This window comes from Anarhichas minor, unplaced genomic scaffold (genome assembly GCF_050575085.1).
Source record: "Anarhichas minor isolate MPS153535 unplaced genomic scaffold, ASM5057508v1 ptg000067l, whole genome shotgun sequence".
Taxonomy (NCBI): Eukaryota; Metazoa; Chordata; class Actinopteri; order Perciformes; family Anarhichadidae; genus Anarhichas; species Anarhichas minor.
The window spans coordinates 4,737,024-4,760,685 of record NW_027466513.1 but is presented as its reverse complement, the minus strand read 5'-3'; the positions used below and the strand labels follow the sequence as shown (position 1 = coordinate 4,760,685).

General features: G+C 40.5%; 1 protein-coding gene across 1 annotated transcript; it reads left to right on the top strand.

Annotated features, from left to right (window-relative positions):
• Positions 1–495: 495 nt before the first annotated feature.
• LOC142934138 (tetraspanin-18B-like) lies at positions 496–6,765 on the top strand. Its single transcript, XM_076078557.1, has 8 exons — positions 496–519; positions 683–778; positions 2,720–2,914; positions 3,844–3,918; positions 4,660–4,758; positions 4,839–5,006; positions 5,591–5,674; positions 6,070–6,765. Exons 1-8 carry the CDS (start codon positions 496–498, stop codon positions 6,115–6,117), a joined length of 789 nt encoding a protein of 262 aa, XP_075934672.1. The 3' UTR covers positions 6,118–6,765.
• The last annotated feature ends 16,897 nt before the right edge of the window (positions 6,766–23,662 follow it).

Below are 23,662 nucleotides of genomic sequence, written 5' to 3'. Positions count from 1 at the left end.
TTTGTTGGTCAGTATTCATGTCATCATCTAAGAACATTTAAATCTGTGGTCGTCACAAAACCTTTAAAAGCACATATAGTGTTGAATCCTGCTGAATTCACTCTCAAAGCCTCAATATGTTGTGTTTGGATATTAGCAGGGAGGCAGCTAATGCTTATATGTATTCATTCTATATATATATATAATCTGCAGATTTCTTTCTGGATTCATTGATTAATCATTTTGTCTATAAAATGTCAGAAATCTGGAAAACAAACATGCTCATCACAATATCTTAGAGATCATTGTAACATGTTCGAATTGCAATTTACAAAGATGTAAAATACAGAAAATCGAAAATAAGATTCATTCGCCAACAAATAATGAGTTGAAAAGTGATTAAAACTATTTAATTATCAAAATATCCAGCACTTCATCTTCTGGTTTTAAGGAACGTTTGGAAGTGAACTGACGTTGCACTGTTGGTTTATTACGTCATAACTTCTGTCATTAAACATGCGGCAAGCAGTAAACCAGGCGGTAACCTCCGGTCCTGAAGTGTGTTAAAGCTGCATTCTCTCTACTGTTATTATGTTATTGTGCCAGTGTGACTAAGAGTGAGTGTGTGTGTGTGTGTGTGTGTGCGTGTGTGTGTGTGTGTGCGTGTGCGTGTGCGTGTGCGTGTGTGTGCGTGTGTTCACAGGGGCAGGGGGAGGTCTCGGCTCGAGGCTCGGCCATGGAGGGGGACTGCCTCAGCTGTATGAAGTACCTCATGTTCATCTTCAACTTCTTCATCTTTGTGAGTTCACCGGGTTCTCTGCTTTTCTTCTTCTGTGGTTTCACATCAGACTGAAATCAAAGGAGACCAGAAAACAATCCCATGAAATTATAATAACTATGATTTCAGTTTGCAGAGCTGCTGTAGAACCTGATTCACACATGTAACCAGAACACATTAAATGAACATATACATACATATATTCTTTATTTTTATACCAAAAACACAAACCATAATCTCTATTAAATCATTCACTGCACAGAAGAACCTGCTTTATTGTCCTGTTTGTCTGAGATTCAGAATGTGTTTGCTTCTAATGTTCCTTCATCAAAATCACCGACAGATGAATATTTGAACGTAGTGAACAGGAATCAGCACTGAGTGAAAGCAAATGTAATGTTTTCTCTTTACGCACTTTAATGATTCTTTAACAGGTTTCTGAGAAAGATTTCAAGGTTATATAACTTTAATTCTTTGCATTTGGAATTTACACTGAAAGGAAAACTACAGTTCATTACAGTTGAAGTTGGGGGAAATGTTTCTTGCCGTTAAATCAACATCGTCACTAAAGTCACTGCTGCTCCAACAAACAGACGAAGCAGCAGGTTAATCAAACAAATCAAGTATTCACTGTCGAACTATTAGACAAAGCAGACTAGTTAACATCCATTTTCATCCTCTCATCCGAGGTCAGCAGGTTGTTTCAGACGTCCATCTCCTCACTAACGTCTTCTTGATGAACCCAGAAACGTTTTCCCAGACCAGATATATAATCCCTCCATCGTGTTCTGGGTCTTCCTCCTGGATCCTGATCAGAGGTTGAACCACCTTCAGCTGGTCCCTTTCGACCTGAAGGAGCCACCCCTTCGTAGGAAGCACATTTTGTTCTGCTCACGTCTGCGATCTCATTCTTTCGGTCACTAACCAAATCCAATACAATCTGCCCAGCATGTGTCCTCCTCTGTCCCTCTTCAACGCCAGCATCGCTGCTGACGCTGCACCAAACCGCCTGTTCATCTCACGCTCACTGGTGGACTAAACCCCAGAGGGACTTGAACTTCTGAGCTCGGGGGCGACTCACTCCCAATGATCCACCCTGTAAGTGTGCAGGTGTTTGCCCCTCAGCCAGATGTAACGTTAGCCATCAAAACCACAATAAAACAAACAACATGGACACTCAGACCAGAGGAAAAGTCAAGAAAACATGAAGCAACAGAGAATAAAAACCTAAGAGGAGTAAGACAGGAGGTGGGAGTGTTGCTCATCTTCCTCAGCTGATCCGACCCCTCTTCTTCCTCAGAACAGTAAACATCTGAAGTAGAAGAACTCACAGACTTTGAGGCTCCCGTAAAGTCCGTGCGGGTTTAGTTCTGTCCGTCTGTCAAACGATCGAGTGTTTGAGTCTCTCGCAGACATTTTGAGTCCTTTATGAACCCTTTCCTTAAGTCAGCATTAGATGCAGACTTTGCCCAAGAGAATTACCCACAATTCATTGCAGTGGGGCGTTAAACACGGGGTAACCAGTGGACGCATGGAGACGTAAAAAAAAGGTAAACAAAGAGGACGGCTCACCTGTGTTCAGCCTGTCATATTAAATTCACTCAGAAACATTAAAGATGGAACATAAAAACACATGAAATCAGAGGATTTTTATTTATTTATTCATCAAATATTTGATTTATTCATTGAAGCTGTTTTGACAAAAACAAGTAAATATAATATTTGAAATGCCCTCTCATCTTGTGAGGAAAGAGCCTGAAAGAATAAAAGTAAAACATATAAAATAAATACCCACAAAGTGCTGTCTCGTTGTATTTACACCGTGTCAAGCCCTCACAGTCTCTCACGCTCAAACCATTGAACAGGTGACGTCAGTGAGTCCCTGAGGGTTCAGGGTTCAGGACCTTAAGGGGGACACTGGGATCCGGTCTAACTGATTGTTTGACCCTCTCTCTCTCCCAGCTGGGCGGCTCCTTCCTGCTGGGCGTCGGCGTTTGGGTGCTGCTGGACCCGATGGGCTTCAGGGAGATCGTGGCGGCCAACCCGGTGCTGTTCACGGGGGTCTACGTGGTGCTGGCCATGGGCAGCATGCTGTTCCTGCTGGGCTTCCTGGGCTGCTGCGGAGCCATCCGGGAGAACAAGTGCCTCCTGTTCTTTGTGAGTCTGACCAGAGAGATTTAGTGGTTTTATTGTGAAAGGTAAAAAAACGGTGAACCGCGACATCCTGTGTGATCCTCTTAGTGACAGTAAGAGTAGAAAACATCCTCGAGGATCAGGACTAGACTGAGACTGGTTCATATAGAGGATCAGGACTACACTGAGACTGGTTCATATAGAGGATCAGGACTACATTGAGACTGGTTCATAGAGGATCAGGACTAAACTGAGACTGGTTCATATAGAGGACCAGGACTAAACTGAGACTGGTTCATAGAGGATCAGGACTAAACTGAGACTGGTTCATATAGAGGACCAGGACTAAACTGAGACTGGTTCATATAGAGGACCAGGACTAAACCTTGTGTCTGTGTCTGTAGCAGCTCGTTAACAAGTGAAACAGAAACAAACAAATTGAGTTAAATAGAATTAGCTGAATCGATTACATTCGTGTTAATGTTGAGTTTTAATTAACGCTTTGTTGCTTTTTATGGATCTCAGGGTTCATCACAGCATTTAATCCAGAGTTGTGTAACGCTGTAGTTCTGTCTGAAGGTACTCAACAACAACAGCTCCAAAAATGATATTGTGTAAAAACCTTAATTAGTTAATGCTTTATTTTAATAAGGCTGTTGAAGGCCCTGTCCTTATATCAGCTTGGTATTTGATATATATATAATATCTAAGTGTTGTGATTTCATAGCAGCCTGTACAAAGTCTCTCCCTGTAAGTTATGTAACTGAGTGAAACAGTAGAAGTTCGCCATCTAGAGGAATGTAATGGTGGACCTTTATTTAGTTCATTATTCAGTGTTTTCACTCAAATCTACTCACGTCTGGAGTCATAATGAAGCATTTGTTTAGAGTTTTGTCATATCTGGAGTATTGTTCCATGAGCTCCCTGGTTGACGCTGCTTCCTGTTGTCTCAGTTCTTCATGCTCATCCTCTTCATCTTCCTGGCCGAGCTGGCAGCTGCTACTCTGGCGTTCCTGTTCAGGGAACATGTGAGTAAACACTCCGGATCAGTTCATGAACCTCAATGAAGCTAAAAGTCAAGCAGTGCAGAGGTCAAAGGTTGTGCTGTGACCAGATAGACGATAAATGTAACCCCATTTATTTTACTTTATATATTTATTTTTATTTGTTAACTTATATTATCCTTTTATTTTCCTCCTGCTTTGTTTGTCTTTGATCTTATATTCCTACCTCCATCGCCTGAATGTGTATATATACATATATACATATATATAATATATACATATATACATATATATATAATATATAGATATATATATACACATATATATATATGTAGACTGTGAGACTGTTTATGTTTTAAATTGAGATGCATGTGTCTGTAAGGACACAACTGGTTAGATGACTTTATTACTCAGTGTGCCTAAGTACTGGGGGGTCTCGGGGGTCTGAGACGTCTCCGTTGTTTCTTCAGACGCCCTAAAAAGCCTCAATAGCTAAATTTTCGGCGGATAGTTGGCCCACATGATGTTACTGCACCAGCTGTGTGAGCGTTTGGAAACAGATGTTTTCATATAGTTGTGCTGTTGTTAAAGGCGGCCCCCGTTCATCGAGACCTTTTTTCTCCGTGTCTCGATTCTCCGTGGGAACAAAGAGCGAGTAACTGACATAGAAATGATTCTTTTTCTTTGTTGGGTGAAGTGTTGCTATAAGCGTTGGATGGATCCTTGGTGCCTTGTTTCCTGAGCTGTCTTTGTGTCTCTGTCCAGTTGACCAGAGAGTATTTCAGCCGGGAGCTGAAGCGTCACTACCAAGGTCACAACAGCACGGACGTCTTCACGTCCACGTGGAACGCCATCATGACCACGGTGAAGCATCCTTTTACTACCACTGCACTCTACTGTAAGTCAACCCAGTGTTACAACAACACGTCGTATCTCTGCTGCAGTTCGACTGCTGTGGCGTCAGCGGCCCCGAGGACTTCGAGGAGAGCCTCTTCAGGCTCCTCAGCCCCAGCAAGATGGTCCCCGAGGCCTGTTGCCAGAGGAACGACTACCCCGGAGACGTCGGCGTGGAGCAGTGTGTGAGCGGCAGCATGGTCTTCAGACACAACAAGGTCATCACACACACACACACACACACATGAGAAATGTACACAAAAGAAAACCTTTCCTTCCTAAAAATGAATCCTGCTTTCAGACGACAGACTGTCTCTCTATCAAGTAGCTTTCTCCACACGCCTCTCATCACGTGACCATGTTCAGCTGCTCGTGCACACTCCCGTGCTCTCCACGCGGTAGTGGCAGCCATACAAACATAAAAAAGCTCCTCCGTCCTCTATATCTCTCCTAAACTCTTCCCCCAATTGTGCAGCAGCCTCTGCAGCCTTTTGTCAGCTGAGAAGCTGAAATGTACAGAAACATTTCATCTCATTCTGCTTCCGTCCTGCAACTATTCTCCTACTGTCATGTATCTTTAGATCTAACTGTAGCTGTATGTGTGAGGGGACATTTGGCTTTATTTGTCGTAGTTGTGAGTCTTGTCAGAACTCTTTTGTTATTTCAGCAATCCAGCTCCAGTGGACCGGGTTTCATAATTTGATAAATCTTGTTTCATGCGTTCACACACATTTGAAAACAGACTAAAGATCATTTTTGTATCAGAATAACTGATACATCTGTGTGTGTTTGACTCTCACAGGGCTGTTACTCTGCGATGGTCGACTACTTTGAGATGTACATTTACACAGCAGGAGCTCTGGCCATCGTGGTGCTGACAATTGAAGTATGTTTTCTTACTCCTTTATATTTAAATACTGAATCAAATATTGCTTTTCCTTCATGTGAGGGATTCAGGGCAGCCATGTTGATTTTTTTTTTACATGACTAGAAAACATGTAGACTGAGGTTGAAAATATCAACATTATATCTAAGAAGGCTTTGACCGTTGGCCATGATGTGTCTCCAGTTTTATAATTATGCAGTAAATGTTTTATCAGCCATTCATGAACGTTTGTAAATGTGAATTAATGGGATTTGTGATTGATTCATTTCTTTGACAGTTCCCTGTAGAATGCATGTACAGCACTGAAGGACAAAGGTCATGTTTTAAAGGCTCATTATGTTCTAGAAATATAACGGTGAGGAGCCACGTTGAGACTCGTCTCGTTCTCTCCGCAGCTCTTCGCCATGGTGTTCGCCATGTGTCTGTTCAGAGGCATCCAGTAACGGCTGCGTCCGCATGCAGCATCGCCGCCGGCCGTCGGAGAGGCACCAGCAGAAGGAAAACAGAAACTGTAAAATATGGAATGTATTTGTACAGCGATAGCTTATGTGTCTCATTGGTCTTGTGATATCATCTTGTACTTCACAGCAGCAGCAGCAGCGTTTGACGTACTGCTTTGGGCACAATAGACACACACAGGACCTGAGGTTCTGTACTGTTTTTCTCAAAAGTACAAGATTAACTCTGGTGCTGAGAGGTTCTACGAGGTGAACACGGAGAGCAAACTGACTTATCGGTCATCACTTCAGTCCAGCACCGATGGTCCTGGAAAACACACGATTATAATGGTGATTTGGCCACGATGATAAATAATCCGGATCCTGGAGAGTTCAGGTACAAACAGCACACAGTAACTTGCAGGGAGCCTCAGAAAGGTCACAGCTGTCGGGATTATTAGGACAGAAATGTGAATCAACAACAGAAAGCAGAACCCTGTGGGGCCTCATGCAAGAACATCTTTGTATTCTCATCCTAAACCTTTTTACTGTGAGGTTTTATTGTTCCAAAACTTCACTAATGTTGTTGTTAATTGCTCGTTTGGACTTGATGAACGTCTCTTGTTTGTGAGTAGAATCAAAATCTCTTCATAAGGCCACAAAAATATCATACAAGACTACAAATAAGAACCTCACACGGACAGAGATCAGCAGACGAAAACGTTAGAGCAGAGCCGGACTGTACATGAAGGAGGGACGGTCCGACATAACATAAGATGAATCCTTTATTAGTCCCACAGTGGGGAAATCTGAAGGATTACAGCAGCATATGGTATAGTGCCAACAAACAAACAAGAGACAGAGGAAGAAAAACAAGTATAATAGACACGTAATTACACAGTAAAGATATAATAAATAAGTTTAAAACATGAAATGGTCCGACTGAAAGGTTAATATTGCACAGAGGATTGAACAGATTATTTATATTGCACAGTGTATACATTGTATACAAATAAAGAAAGAAATCTTGTTGTAGCCGTGAAGTGGATCCAGACTCAAACATCATCCAGAAAGGCTCCTCATTGGCTCAACAGGTTCCTGCTATTATTCCTCTAATAGGGTTCCTACACATTTTCCTTTTGAAAAGTCCAGACGCTCCAAATGCCTCGAGAAACACTCTGAATTTTATAAAACAGAATAAGGTCCATATAGTCCAGAGACATGTTTACATACTGTCTGTTTTTCACACTTATTCTGAAAATCTAATTCCATGTATGAAAAACCTGAAAAATGAGAAGAAAACAAAGTAAAATATCCTGGAAAATGAGTTCAACATTCTCCCTACGGTGAGAATAAACTAAGTTATTAATCAAAAACGGAAACATTGCCGTCTGAAAGGACGAAGTTCACCATCTTATTAATGTTGAAAGGGGAGTTTATGGACGACAGAATTTTCATTATGTTGAAACGCTGTGAACACGCAAAACTCTAAACGCTATAACATTTATAAAATGCAACAAATTCTCTTGTTGGTACAAGAAGTTCTTAAATGAGGCTCAGTTTCAACAGCACAAGTCACAAATCATTAAATGAGTCTCTTCACAGTCAGGACTTAGAAATAATGTTTGTTTACAAGAGTCCGTACACTCGTGCAGAGTTCAGTGCAAAGTATTACAGAGTGTTCGGTGTTTAAGTTTGTGGAGGAGCTCCTGTTCATGAATGAGTGAATTGTGTTTATATGTAAATATGTGCCGGTGTACAGTGAGTGTTCCTCTTTGTGCCGTGTGATGATGTCCTCAGCAGTTACATAAAGATAACATTTTACTGTGATTTGAAAACTCCAGTTGATTTGTATAAATGGCTCTCACTGATATTAAACTGGTTTCTGTGATTTTAGTGTTGTGATGTTTAATTTATTTTTCTCTTATTACCGTTTATTAAATGTTTAATATCTAACTTTTCCACATTAAAATGTCTAAAAATAATGTATTGTGAGGAGTTGTGTTCCTACGTTATCCTAAATCTGTCCAACAATTTTCAAACCTGAGAAATCTGTCATTTTGACGGATGTAACGGTTTCATTTGGTCGCGTGTTAAACAGCGTCACATCGTCAGCGTTGAGGTTGTTAAACTGACTTTATTCAGTTTTAATACAGTTTTTTTTAAGATACACTTTGTATTGGAGTTTTTCTAACCGGATGAAGGATTTTAGTCACCGGACGTCTGGACCTTAAGTCATCAGAGAAACCAGCTGAGCTAACGTTAGCATCTTTAGCTCGTCTCTCAGCTCCTCCAAGACGTCCTGCGTCGGAGAAACACAGATTTTAAATGTGAAGCTGCTTCATTCGGTGTTTTAATCAGAAGAGAAGAACGATGAACACTGAAGGAATCCTAACAGGGAGAAAAGGACATATGGAGCGTTTAATATCGACCCTTCACAGGTGAAGGCCTCCGCGTGGACACGACTGGTGAGTCGATTTTTCCTTTTCATTTTATTTATTTGAATGGTTTTTAGGACCTTGAAGATGTGAACATATTCAGTATTTCTTTTTTTTTTTTAACTAGAAAGTTGCACTCAGTAGAATGTCTGATTACATGAACACAACCCACAACTGGCCAACCTTCCAACTTTAAAGAGATTAGATATGGACAGACATCGAGGTGCACTTTCACTCACTCACAGACAGAAACTTTACAGTTTCATTCTTATCTATATTCTGATTGGAAATATACTGTGTGTGTATATACAGTTGTGTGAAAAAGTGTTTGCCCCCTTCCTGATTTCTTATTTTTTTGCATGTTTGTCACACTTAAATGTTTCAGATCATCAAACAAATTTAAATATTAGACAAAGATAACACATGTAAACACAAAATGCAGTTTTTAAATGAAGGTTTTTATTATTAAGGGGAAAAAAATCCAAACCTACATGGTCCTGTGTGAAAAAGTGATTGCCCCCCCTGTTAAAACATAAATTAACTGTGGTTTATCACATCTTTGGAAAGCTGAGTTCAATTTCTCTAGCCACACCCAGGCCTGATTACTGCCACACCTGTTCTCAATCAAGAAATCACTTAAATAGGACCTGCCTGACAAAGTGAGGTAGACCAAAAGATCCTCAAAAGCTAGACATCATGCTGCGATCCAAAGAAATTCAGGAACAAATGAGAAACAAAGTAATTGAGATCTATCAGTCTGGAAAAGGTTACAAAGCCATTTCTAAAGATTTGGGACTCCAGCGAACCACAGTGAGAGCCATTATCCACAAATGGCAAAAACATGGAACAGTGGTGAACCTTCCCAGGAGTGGCCGGCTGACCAAAATTACCCCAAGAGCGCAGCGACGACTCATCCAAGAGGTCACAAAAGACCCCAGAACAACATCCAAAGAACTGCAGGCCTCACTTGCCTCAATTAAGGTCAGCGTTCATGACTCCACCATAAGAAAGAGACTGGGCAAAAATGGCCTGCATGGCAGAGTTCCAAGACGAAAACCACTGCTGAGCAAAAAGAACATAAAGGCTCGTCTCAGTTTTGCCAGAAAACATCTTGATGATCCCCAAGACTTTTGGGAAAATACTCTGTGGACTGACGAGACAAAAGTTGAACTTTTTGGAAGGTGTATGTCCCATTACATCTGGCGTAAAAGTAACACGGCATTTCAGAAAAAGAACATCATACCAACAGTAAAATATGGTGGTGGTAGTGTGATGGTCTGGGGCTGTTTTGCTGCTTCAGGACCTGGAAGACTTGCTGTGGTAAATGGAACCATGAATTCTGCTGTCTACCAAAAAATCCTGCAGGAGAATGTCCGGCCATCTGTTCGTGACCTCAAGCTGAAGCGCACTTGGGTTCTGCAGCAGGACAATGATCCAAAACACACCAGCAAGTCCACCTCTGAATGGCTTAAGAAAAACAAAATGAAGACTTTGGAGTGGCCTAGTCAAAGTCCCGACCTGAATCCGATTGAGATGCTGTGGCATGACCTTAAAAAGGCGGTTCATGCTCGAAAACCCTCCAATTCCTCTACAGCGCTGTAAAAGACTCATTGCCAGTTATCGCAAACGCTTGATTGCAGTTGTTGCTGCTAAGGGTGGCCCAACCAGTTATTAGGTTTAGGGGGCAATCACTTTTTCACACAGGGCCATGTAGGTTTGGATTTTTTTTCCCCCTTAATAATAAAAACCTTCATTTAAAAACTGCATTTTGTGTTTACTTGTGTTATCTTTGTCTAATATTTAAATTTGTTTGATGATCTGAAACATTTAAGTGTGACAAACATGCAAAAAAATAAGAAATCAGGAAGGGTGCAAACACTTTTTCACACAACTGTATGTATATATATATATATATATATATATATATAGAGAGAGAGAGAGAGAGAGATTATATAGAGATTGTGTCACTCTCCTGTAAAAAAGTTTAAAATCTTATCCTCATTTCAGCCATCTTGTGGCGAGTGTATGTGGGCTGTTTCTGTTGACTCACTCTGTGAAACTCTTCTGGTCGCTCAGTTATTATAAAACAAAAACATAAAACATGGCATCACATGACAAGGACTCTTGTGATGCCTGGCAACCACAGAGTCAGCTTGTCATCTGATATAACTGAAAACAGAAGTGATAGGAGGCCGGCGTGGGTTCTGGACTTTGTGCTGCAGGTTCTTGATATTCCCGAATGATGTTCATGTGTTCAGGAGTTTGAACCTGTGGACTGAATCCGTCACCAAATGAGGAGAACACCTCTGGACCAGACGGGCACGGCTCTCTACCTCGGACTGGTCCTGTCACATTTGGTCGGAGAAGGTGCGTTCAATGACACAAAGAATCAGGTGTAATTTAACATGTAGAGATGCACTTTTTTAGATAAAAGTATCAACCTGTATATCGGGGATCAATTTCCTTTTTCACAAGAACTGACTGGCTTCAATTTTGTTATTCTGTAAAAAAAAAAATACTATACTTGAGTAAAACTTAAGGTACTTGTACTTTACTTCTATTGTATGCAACTTTCTACTCCTCCACAACATGTCATAAGTAAATGTTGTACTTTTTACTCCACTACATCTCAGAGGTAAATGTTGTACTCTCTACTATGGTACATTTGTCTGATAGCTTCAGTTACTTTTCAGATGTTTTTCATCCCCTTCCTGTGGCAAAAGTTGCATTTACTGACACAAAGATTCAGCATAACATGTAGAGAGTGTCTTTTTGGGACCAGAACCAGGACTGAGAGGAGCAGACTGTCACACCCTGCTGCAGTAAAATGAGAGGTTTTCTAAAGAGACTCTGGTGCTCAGAAACACTACCACTTTAGACCACAGGGACCGCCAAAATCACCACAAAATGAAAGTTCCTTGTAGTAGCTTTAAGTACTTTAAGTACATTTTGCTGGTATACTTTTACTGAAGTGAGGTTTTGAATGCAGGACTTATTTGTAGTGGAATTATTCTCATACTATTAAAAGAGGCTAAAAAGTGGCGCGTGGCTGCTGAGTTAGAGATACTTCTGAGTGTGTTTGTCTCTACCGATGACCTCTCTGACCCTCTGTCACCAGGCAGTGTTGTGAAGGTGCTCTGCCGGCCTGGTCAGCGGGTCACTTTGCCGTGTTTGTACCACTATGAGGACCACGCTCACATCTCTCAGCTGTCCGTTCAGTGGAGGAGCCCCAATAACGAGCTGCTGTGTCACTACATCAAACACAAGGCCTACCAGAACTGCACGGCGGGGTACGCCGTCACCTACAGCCCTGGCAGCATCACGCTCACCGTCCAACGCGTCGACACGCGGGACTTCGGGGCTCACGTTTGTTCCGTCAGCAAACCGCACGAGTTCTCCGATTACAGCGTGGAGCTAGCCAGGATGTCAGGTGAGAGTGACAGGTGAGGGGGCGGGACGTTTGTGTGAGCTGTGAGGTAACAGGAAGTGTTTGTTTTTTCTTTAGAGTCGGTCACTTCAGCACCAAAGAGTGGAGGGAATCAGTCAGGTGAGTTTCTCTGAACTCTGCAAACGTATCAGTGTTAAAGGGCTTTTTCACCCACATTTCACACATCAAGTTCTTGTCCTTTTAGTTTAATGCAGGCGGCAACCTCTGGTTCTTCCGCGTTGGCTTCACTTTTCAGAACCGGTGGTTAAACATAGCGAAGCATTTAGCAGCTAAAGAGACAGATATTTCCCTCAGGAGGTGGTGGAGACCACAAACTAAAAGAGGGAAAACATTGGACTTACATTCATCAGGTGACACAAAAACAAAAACTCTGAATTAATGATCATGTTGCTGCTGGATTTGTAAATAGGCCACTTCACCACATCAACTTAGAAGGTGATGATGATATGTCAGCAGTGCTTTGAGCTGGATGAAAAGTTAAAAGATCACTAAAGTCGTCACAGTTAATACCAACGGAGACAGGAATGTGTGGACCAAAGTTCTTTAGCAATCCATCCAATAGTTGTTGAAACATTTTGGTCTGGACGGACCCACATCCATAGAGCGACGGGGCTCAAGAAGGCTCAGTCATTTCCTGTAGTTTATAAACAAACAATTACTCAAACAGGAAGAAATGTTGCGTCTGTTGGCACAGATGATTACCATAAATATCAGGACTTGATGCTCACACAATACTTGATACATTCATTGTTGGTTTGGGATTTTTACTTTATTGACAATAAGAAAAATATACAATAATGTCCGATTGATCTTTTAAGAAGTCTTGATTTCCTTGTGACAGTTGATGTTGCCAGGTTGTTTGTCCTCCTTATAAAACATTCAATCATTTATTAAAGAATTTTAAAAAAGCTTTCACTGAACATAATGTGTACAAACTAAATGAATATGTACTTTTATCTTTTCAGGTGTCACCTGGACACTCGTTCTCCTCCTCACGTTGTCACTGTTTGTTTGCATGTAGAGATGAACAGTATAAACATATTTACTGTATTTATTCAATGAATGTTGAAGTTATATAGAAATTAAAAAGAAAAATACTGTAAATCTACACAGGAGCTACACGTGTCTTAAATAAATAAAATCTGTGATGGAATGAGATGTTGGGTTAAATATGTGTGTGTGTGTGTGTGTGTGTGTGTGTGTGTGTGTGTGTGTGTGTGTGTGTGTGTGTGTGTGTCGTGTAAGCGGACAGACGGCGGTATCCTGGTGTTTGTTGGACCCACCACGTTTTTACGTTGGCCACCATAGTTCTCTGACACGCTTGTCAAACAGGAGAAGTTTCCGTTGTTTACAATCTGCAACGTCACCACTAGATGGCCCCAAAGTTAAAACTACGTACGAGACGTTTTACATGAAATACTTTCTCATGCAGTTTGTGTCACCCGGTGGTTTCTCTACCATCACATGTCTAGAAAACACAGGTTTTAAAATCACTTCTAAACTTTTCATTTAAACTCAAATACAATGCATGTTTATCTGTCGCTGTTTGAAACCCTGAAGTGGAAACTAAAAACATAAATGCATGTGAAATAAATAATGTTCAGAAATCACTTTAAACTTTTGTAAGGAAAATAAAATCTGTGTAAATGTTCAACACATTTGTAGATCTAAAGAAAACGTGTCTTCTCTCACACACTGGAAAATTAAAGCCCACCATTGAGATTCACATTTAAATTCCCCCGTTCAAAACTATAAGGTTCAACTTTTTCTTTCCGATTTCAGTCATTGTTTGACAACATTATTAAGAAATTCTTTAAATGCTGTTTTCATGTTTGCACTCGCAGCCAAAAATGAAACAGAAATATACTCTTATATATATATTGTATAGCTTTTATGTGTTTTCTATAACAAACTCAACTATATTTGAAAGGCAGGCTGTAACATCAAAAGGATCCTCTCGATGGTGACGTCGTGCCAGTCTGCTCCTGAGAACCTGAAGCAGACAGACAATGAAAAGCAGCTGAAGGGGAACAGAACATTAAAGCTGAGGAGGAAGCAGTAAATCAGCTGCTTTGGTCTGTTTAGTCACAAAAAGATAGAAAACAAATCATCCAGGCGTCGCGTTAATACGTAAATAAGTAATGTTCAGGTTCAGATATTACTTACTGAGTCAACTGAGTCGACATTTACTTAAAATAAACTAGTGCACCTTTACACTTTTCTTTTCGTCATCAAATCAAACAAAAGACCAGAAGAAGAAATGTGTTGATGAGTGAAGCTCATTGATGTGTTTTAATGGAGCTCTGTGGAGCAGAGGAAGAACATATATCAGGTTGTGATACACACAATACTTGTTATTAGATAATTTCACTGTCGGTTTCTGGATTTGTTAACAACAACAAGATATTTATCACCAGACTTTTCCCCTCAAAACTGCATTCATTCATGTTTCTGTCCACTAGGTGGCAGACAAACATCAAGACAAACAAGCTTCCACCACGTTATTGTGTAACTCTGTGAGTTCATCGTGACCTCTTTTCACATTACACAAGGCCACTTTAATCAATGTTCCCATCAAACATATGGATTAATGAGAAGCCTCATTTAGTCTCATTCAGGGTCAACACAGCTCTCCACAGTGACGTAAACATTAACAAGCATCAAACAGGGATTCCACTTTAAACAGCACAAAGAGCAGCGGCCTGTAAAGAGAATCGTGTGGATGTTTGGATCGGTTTAATATGTCACTAGTTTTACATATGTGAGAACTTAGACACACACACACACACACACACACACACACACACACACACACACACACACACACCAATCAAAAGAAGAATGGCGTGTCTTGACAAACTTATAGCTGCTGTCACGATAAGGCTTGTAAAAGAAAACAGAGCCGTCTCTGTTTGTGTGGATCAGGTCTGTTTGATGCATTTTATCTGCGTCTGCAGAGCCCAAGTCGTGGCACGATAAACAGCCTTATGTCAGCAGCAGTATGCCGGGTTTGCTGAGGACGACCTGGACGCAGGCCAGAGCTGTGAGCAAAACCTCATGTTCTATATATGCAGAGCAGCATACCTCCGCGGCTCAGACCTATGGCACAGCTAGCTGAGCGTTTCAGGTCAAATGAGGCGAGTCCAACGGTTTATGTCCCAGAGTCAGTTTAGTTTTTCTGGGAAAAGATGAAGTGAAATTAAGGGATCAATTTTTTAGTTCGGTACTCTGTGTGATTTATAGCTGTAGGGAGAGCAGAGGCCTCATGTGAACTGTGTCAGGCTGCAGCACGCATGGATAACTTTTCTCCTGCGTCCTCTTTCAAAAATGTACTTTTTATTGACTTAATACTTTGAAAGATAAGAGAATCCTTTATTTGTCCCACAGCGGGGACATTTGCAGCATTACAGCAGCAAATAGAATCGTAATCTAGGCATCAATAAAACAACAAAAAAGTATAATTAATAAGTATTCAACCAGTTAAGATATAAGAAATAAGCAAACTGTAAAACTAACAGCTAATGGTTGAGTTGCACATATAGAATAGGAATGTAATGTTGATATTGCACATGAATTAATTAATAATTTGCCAATTTTTTAATAAAATATAGTTACGTTAGCTTACATAACGCAAAGTTAACGTTACACCGGTTCAACCGGAATCGAGGAAAATCGTACATCCCAAGTCTCTTATTTGTCATTTCCTCATTTCCTCGCTCCTCAACAACTTCCGGTTCAAGCGAAGATCATTTCCTCGATCCTCGCTCGAACCGGAAGTTGTTCTGCGCCGCCATATTGACAGCCGTCCCAAAGCTCTTATTTCTGCTCTGAGGAGAGAGGAGGGATCTCTGAGGAGCCTTGAGCGAGGACCCAAGAGAACAGACTTCCAGGAAGTGTTTTAACGGCCGACACGCCCCCTCATTGTTCATCAGTCATGTGATTGGACGCTGCAGCCGATCAGATTGATGAGATTTTTTTCAACATGTAAACAGTGAAGACTGATCACAGATTAAACTCAAGCTTTATATTTGATTCGTTTTCTGATTCAACATCTGGTTTAAATAAATGTTCATTGTAGACTGAACAACAAAAGGACCACAAACAACTTTCTACATTTATTAGAAAGATTTGTGTTTTCATGATCTGATGTTTCCCTCAATAACTTATATATATATATATATATATATATATATATATATATATATATATATATATATATATATATATATATATATATATATATATATATTTATATATAGAGAGAGAGAGCTGAGAGACGAAACACTTTTTACATCATTTATCATCATTTCATTCAGTCACGTGAGGCCGTTCATTCCTGATTGTCGGGTTTGATGAGAAACAATCATATTCTGGGTTATTTAATATCGACGTCACAATGTGAATTTCAAAACGTACAGATGCAAATAATTCATAAATAAGACGATCGCATTCCGCCGGTAGAAATGGATCCTGTGCTTATAAACAGAACACAGGACACAGTTGTAAATAGTCACAGTGACCTTTGACAAAATGTAATCAGTTCATCTTTGAGTGATGGAGGACGTCTGTGCCAGATGTAATTGATTTAAAAAAAGGAAAGACTTTATTAGTGATCTAGCGGCCAGTCTTCATGGTCTGATCGAGATGCTGAGCACGTTGTGTCTTATTTTTAAGTGTCTCACACACACACACATACACACACACACACACACACAAGTTAACTTTATACTTTAGAGTCTAACTGTCTGTAAACAAGTGAGCATTAAGATCATGGTATATGTGGACATTTACTGTTTCTGAGGAGAGAGAGACAGAGAGAGAGAGACAGAGAGAGACAGAGAAGGATCAGAGTTACATAACTGTGAAATATATCTGGAGTCACGTGTTCAGAGTAAACACACACACACACACACACACACACACACACAGAAGATTGCAGTGTGATTCTGAGCCATGTGAAGAAGTCTGTGAACAGAAAGCTCCACATGTGACCAGCTGGAGAGGCAGAGACGTAACATCATACATAATACTACGCCCACTACTACTACTACTACTGCAGTCACTGGTATCACTTATACTGCAGGGCTAGTACTAATTCTACCACCAGAGTACTAATATTACTAATAGTATTATTATTATAACTATTACAGGAGTAGTTTTACTATTACTACAACTGGCACAAATAGTGCTACTACTGGACAAGTACTACAACTGCGTCAATTATAGTAATATTCATAGTGCTACCATCAGCTTATTATTATTACTAGAGACCGGACGAAACTATGTGTATAAATATATGTGTGTAAACCATATATTATATATATACCATATACAGTATATACCATATTCTATGGTACAATAATGACGCTGTCTTATTTACGCCGAGATGGCATTATTTTGAGTGTTGATGGAGCAGCTACAATGTTAGCTTAGCCTAGCACCGATCGATCCAAACTCCATTCAGTATCATTATGTAGATATTTCGGCATCTTTTTTGTCCGTTTATTGCAGTTAAATCACAGCAATATTTTATTTATTTTGTGTTCAATCAGCTGTAGGCAACCAGCCAACGTGTGGCTGGCTGATTACAGCGAATACAGCTCGGTGAAATCACACAACCAAATACATAATCTCCAAGCGGAGATAATAACATCAAACGGGATACTGAGGGACAAACTGTTCCAGGTTCAGATCTGGTTTCTTCTTTGTGTCTTTTGTGAACTTCTACAGATAACCAGACCGGAGCTGAACTGTGTGTTCTGACCGGCTACCTCCACTGACTCTTGGCTCAGTCTCACATGTCCTGTTGTACAAACAATCATCGATGCCGTTTCTATTAAAAGCTTTAACAAGACAAACATTTAAAAATGCAGAAAACAATTGTTTTATCACTGAAAAGTTGGCAGTATAGAAAACCTATGGAGTTATGAAACTGATCCTGCTAAAGTAGTCTTTTATTTGATAAAGTACCTTCACTTTTAGACCTTTGCTGTTCCCCAAATACACACTGTATGCTAATGGTAATACTAAGAATACATTATGTAGTATTCTTAGCATACTGTCCTGGCAACAGGGAAACATATGAAGTGTGTGTTGATAGTATTCAGATCCTTTACTTAAGTAAAAGTGCTCATTCCACACTATAAAAAAATGATCTGTTAAAGTCCTACAAATAAAAGTATGAGTATAATCAAAAGATGTACTTAAAAGTACTAAATTATAAAGATTTAGAGTCAAATAGACCAGACAGTAGGGTACGCTTTAGGGCGGGGCTTATTATGATTGACAGGTCGCTGACGCTACCAGAGCCGTATGCGCCGTCTCTACGTAACTCATCCGCATTACAAATATGGTCACTTCCGTTCACCGGTTGCCAAAAAAACAACAACATGGCGACGGCAGTAATCCAAGATGGCGACGGCAAAATTGCCGAACTCCATCCATCCATCCATTTTCCACCGCTTATCCGGGGTCGGGTCGCGGTGGCAGCAGGTCAAGCAGGCCGACCCAGACCTCCCTCTCACCGGCAACATGTTCCAGCTCATTCTGGGGGATCCCGAGGCGTTCCCAGGCCAGCTGGGAGATGTAATCCCTCCAGCGTGTTCTGGGTCTTCCCCGGGGTCTCTTCCCAGTTGGACGTGCCTGGAAAACCTCCAGTGGGAGGCGTCAAGGAGGCATCCTGATTAGATGCCCGAACCACCTCAGCTGACTCCTTTCGACGCGAAGGAGTAGCGGCTCGACTCCAAGCTCCCTCCTGATGACCGAGCTCCTTACCCTATCTCTAAGGCTGAGCCCGGCCACCCTACGGAGGAAACTCATTTCGGCCGCTTGTAGCCGCGACCTTGTCCTTTCGGTCACGACCCAGAGTTCGTGACCATAGGTGAGGGTAGGAACGTAGACCGAGTGGTAAATTGAGAGCTTTGCCTTCCGGCTCAGCTCCCTCTTCACCAAGATGGTCCGGTGCAGCGCCTGCTTTACTGCTGCAGCCGCACCGATCCGTCTGTCGATCTCCCGCTCCATCTTACCCTCACTCGTGAACAAGACCCCGAGATACTTGAACTCCTTCGCTTGAGGTAGGCACTCCGTCCCCACCTGGCGACGGCAGTAATCCAAGATGGCGATGGCAAAATTGCCGAACTCTAGGCTTCAAAACATCAGTCCACAAACCAATGCGTGACGTCATGATGTCTACGTCCACTTCTTATAGGCAGTCTATTGTCACTATTCATGGCCGAACAGCTGACAACCAGCCGGTTATGGACTGTAGCCAATTGGTTGGCGCATCTTTAGTGTTAATTCACTTGTTGGCATTGTTCGAAGCAAATTTTAAAATGTTTAAAATGCTAAACCTTTACGTTTTTACTTATTAGAATATGGGACACAGGTCTTGTGTCAACATACAAGTTTTAAATCCCTCAACAGTTCAGCTATTTAACATTATTATTGTCATCACATCACACACTAACAATGCGGTGGGATGTGTTCACAGCTGAGGGTTAAGCTCCCACTGGACTTCACTTAGTGCGCATCATTAGCCCTGAAAGAGCGTCGATCACCGGCTTCTCATCTCCCAGACGCTGCAGGAGGGCAGCAGCTCAAATCCCTTTTGATTACGGATGAATGGGATTATGTGGGCATTTCACCCTCTCAACAAACACACACACACACACACACACACACACACACACACACACATACACACACACGTCAGAGTCTGAGAGTAAACAAGCACAAACCGTTCATTACAGCTAATCTGGTTATTTTTAATTAAACTGCTCAATAAGGTATTCAGTACATCAATCCTTCATTTTAAAGCCTTGTGTATATTGTACACTCATTATGTTAAGCTATCAGTTAGCCTGTGACTCGCACGCACATAGCTGGTGCTAATGCTAATTGATAGCACACACATATTCCAGCCTTGCATGTAATAAACTCAAATGCACAAATGTTTTCAAGAGTTCTGTTGTGGAAGATTTCTATGTTAATCGGGAGAAGAGAGTTTTTGTTCACAAATCAATAATATAGTCTTAACAAGATTCAAGTTTGTCTTTGTCCGTTTATTCTCTTGCAAGAGGGAAGAAAACACAACAGCTACGTATTCAGTAGACTGTGTGAATGCTTCAAAATATGTAACACACAGGCTCCTTTATTTATACAGCAACAAGTTAGATTCAAAGTGCAGCCCCCACGAGGGCTCGTCTGCTGCATCCAGCTGACTTCACAGCTTCGATACATTCAAGGTAACATGAGGTGTTTTCAACCACCAGTTCTGATTACTGCTTAGTCTGCACTTTCTTTACTCCATGTAAGGAACAAGTTGTTCTGCCACTCTGCAAGTAGTTTTGCTACTTTTTCAGTAGCCATTTTCTTAATAGATGACACGTAAGTTTTCGAGTTCACTGCGAGTTCACATCGAGGACACAAAGTTCAAATACATATTTTTACCATTACAGTTCATACAGAAATGTTGTTTCCATAACGGACCCTTTACGTCGCTCTTACCTAATCATATCATAACAAACATCAGTATTCTAGGGGTTAGCATGAGGAAATGGTGTTAGCGATTAGCATGAGATAATTAAAAAGGGTAACGGCTGTCATGAACAGTCATGGCTGAACTCTGGATGTTAAAGTAACGTAGACCAAGCCCAGCGGGTGATCTGGTTCTTTTAATGTTCTTTAAGCATAATATCGCGGTGGAATTAGCAAGCTAGCAGGCTAACTAGCAAGCTGCTAAATGAGTATGATTGAACAACTTATGCTTTGTCAGCACAGCGTAGGAAACGCCCATCGCTATAATCAATCATTGACCATCTTTGTTGATTTTGAGGCTCTGCAGTGTTTGAACATGAGAAACCTCAAAATCACATTTTCCTGTATTATAAAAATTGATTCACATATCACATATATCTACTGTCTGTGTTAAATGATGTTCCACGTGTGTCCATAGGTGTAATATGTTTCATATGTGCTAATGAACATGAACTTTTTGTAAGTAATATAGCTGAATTATTGAGCTAGTTCTCCAGAATCAGTGCACTTTGTGGGAACCACCAACACGCCGCGATCAACGTCATGAATAACGGTCGAAGTGAAAGATCCATACGTCCGTGTTTTCTCTCTGACTCATCAGATGACTCAGCTGCACATAAGTATCCACTACAAGCACAAACAACACGACTAACACCGACAACAACTCGGTTAAAAACTACTCCTGGCATTGCAAATGTGCATGTTTCTGTTTCCCTCAACACAAAGTAATGAGTCCATTGTCTGTTTGTGCATCATTGATATTAAACACAAAAGGGAATATCCTCCATAAGAGCCCAGACTGCAGAAATCCAGGCCCCATTCTGCAAAAACAGACAGATGTAAATGAGTCCATTGTTTATCATACTTCAGTAAGTGGCTGAATGTAAAAGGCCCATTGTTGGAAAATATGGGCAAGAGGTTCAAGGCTTCCTTTTCTTCCCTTCTCATCCAGTGTAACGCTATCACCAACAGGATATGACACACTTGAACAATTGTGGTTTCGGTGGTCGTAAGCTGAGTGGAAGTGCAAGTCATTGCCGGGCAAAAAAGAAAGAAAGAGGATCAAGGCTACGCGGTGGGACAGCTGATAGGCTTCAGTGTGGAGTGAAATGAGTGTATAGATAGGAGGCCAGCAGAGAGCAGAGGGTTTAACACAAAGCTCTGTTAACTCCAGCCATTGAATTCATGTCACCAGCCTCTTATGAAGCTGTCAGGACTTTTTGTTCCCCGGGGGTTGTTGACCTAAAGAAACCTTTATTCAGTCTTTATGCGTCTGTTACTGTGAGATAAACAAATCAATGCTTCCATGTGGCAGCCCTCCTGCCTGTGAGATTCTTAAGTTGTATCAGTGAAATGATTTTGGTACATTTGTATCAGAAGTTGACATTTTTGGTGCGATAGGTTTATCTTAGTGCAACAAACAGATTGTAACGTTCTCCTGATGGGGACAAACAATACAAGGTCTGCAGAACAGAAACGTTCGTTTCAAAAGTTTGTTTTTGAATTGTTGTTTTTTGGATCCAATCAGATTTGTTGTCTGTTCAAACCTTTTGTAGAATTAGGTTCCAGTAGGATTGTTTCAGACTCATGTAATCCAAACATTTCAAGTAACTCCCAAAAAGATAGATTTGATTGTTTCCAAAATTCACAACATGTTCTTATAAAGTGATTTATTCTGCTTCAATCCATGTTTGTTGGCGTTTAGCCTTCCAAAAAAAACGACATCTTCCCTGCGGTTCAATTAATATAAATCATTTAATCCAATTAATCATTTTATTTGTATTGAGGATTTTGTTCGAGGATGTTTTTTGTGTTTTAGGGTGATGATGACAGACATTCAAAGCTTCATTTCAAAACCTCATTAGAAGCTTTGAATGTAAAATAAATACATTTGGTATACAGCCCAATAGATTTGAGGGAAAAAAAAACTTTCATCAGGGGTCAAATATATATGTTGGTGGGCCGGATTTAGCCACCAGGCCACTGTTTTCACTTTGTTATCTCATCTCATCTCATCTCATCTTATCTCATCTTATCTCATCTCATCTCATCTTATCTCATCTTATCTCATCTCATCACATCTTATCTCATCTTATCCTCTGCATCTATGATGCTAACATATGTTCCAAATCACAAAGAGCTTCATGAAGCTCGGGGTGTGATGTGCAGCGTACGACCTACAGTGTCATCTTGGCATCACAAAGTTTAAACCCAAAGACACGCAGGACAATTTGAGAGCAAAGCAAACCGTTTACTCTGAATTGGAGAGCGTTTACATGCATTTATAGCATTGATTGGATCATTTCAACATTCCCGCCGCTCTCGTTCACTGCAGACCAGTTGAACTGTGACACAGTTGGCAGCGGAGCCACAAAACAGGAAATGGGTCACATCTCCGCACCTCTTCCTCCACCAAAGATGTCTTCAGTCCTAATAACATGACGGGCCCATGTTGAAATGACCTAATGAGGATTATTTTGAACTTTATATATTGTATATCAGATATTTAGATAAAGTACTCTTTAATGCTGAGAGGGAGAAATGTATAATTCTCTATTAATACATCAATAAAGTAAATGGAAACATAAAATAATATACTATAAAATAAATAATTACATTTAAAACCAAGTCATTTGTCAAATACATAAATATATATTTTTACTTATTTATTTCTGCACATATGTATTTATTTTGAAATTAACCTGCATATTTATTGGATAATTAATGCTTTTATAAATTATATATATTTCATTTATTTTATTTATTGAGTCATTTATATATGTATTATTTTTTGTAATGTCATCTTTAGTAGACCATTTAGAAGCAGACACCTTTATAAATAGGGTCTTATTTCTTTTTTAAATACCACATGCTGATTGTTCGATAACAAACACGTGTTCGTGAGGAGCTCTTCTTATAATGCGTCTATTTAAATAAGGGATATTTCCAGGATGTCCTTTAACGCAGCCTTAATTAGACCCTGCTCCTCGTCACGTGCTGCAGTGCGACTCCCGACCCAATGAGAGAGCTTAATTGAAGGAACACGGGCGTGTTGACGTCATCACGTGTGTATTTTTTTTTTTTTTAAGTGCATCCCAACATCCCAACTGTTTTATTTATTTTTCCACCA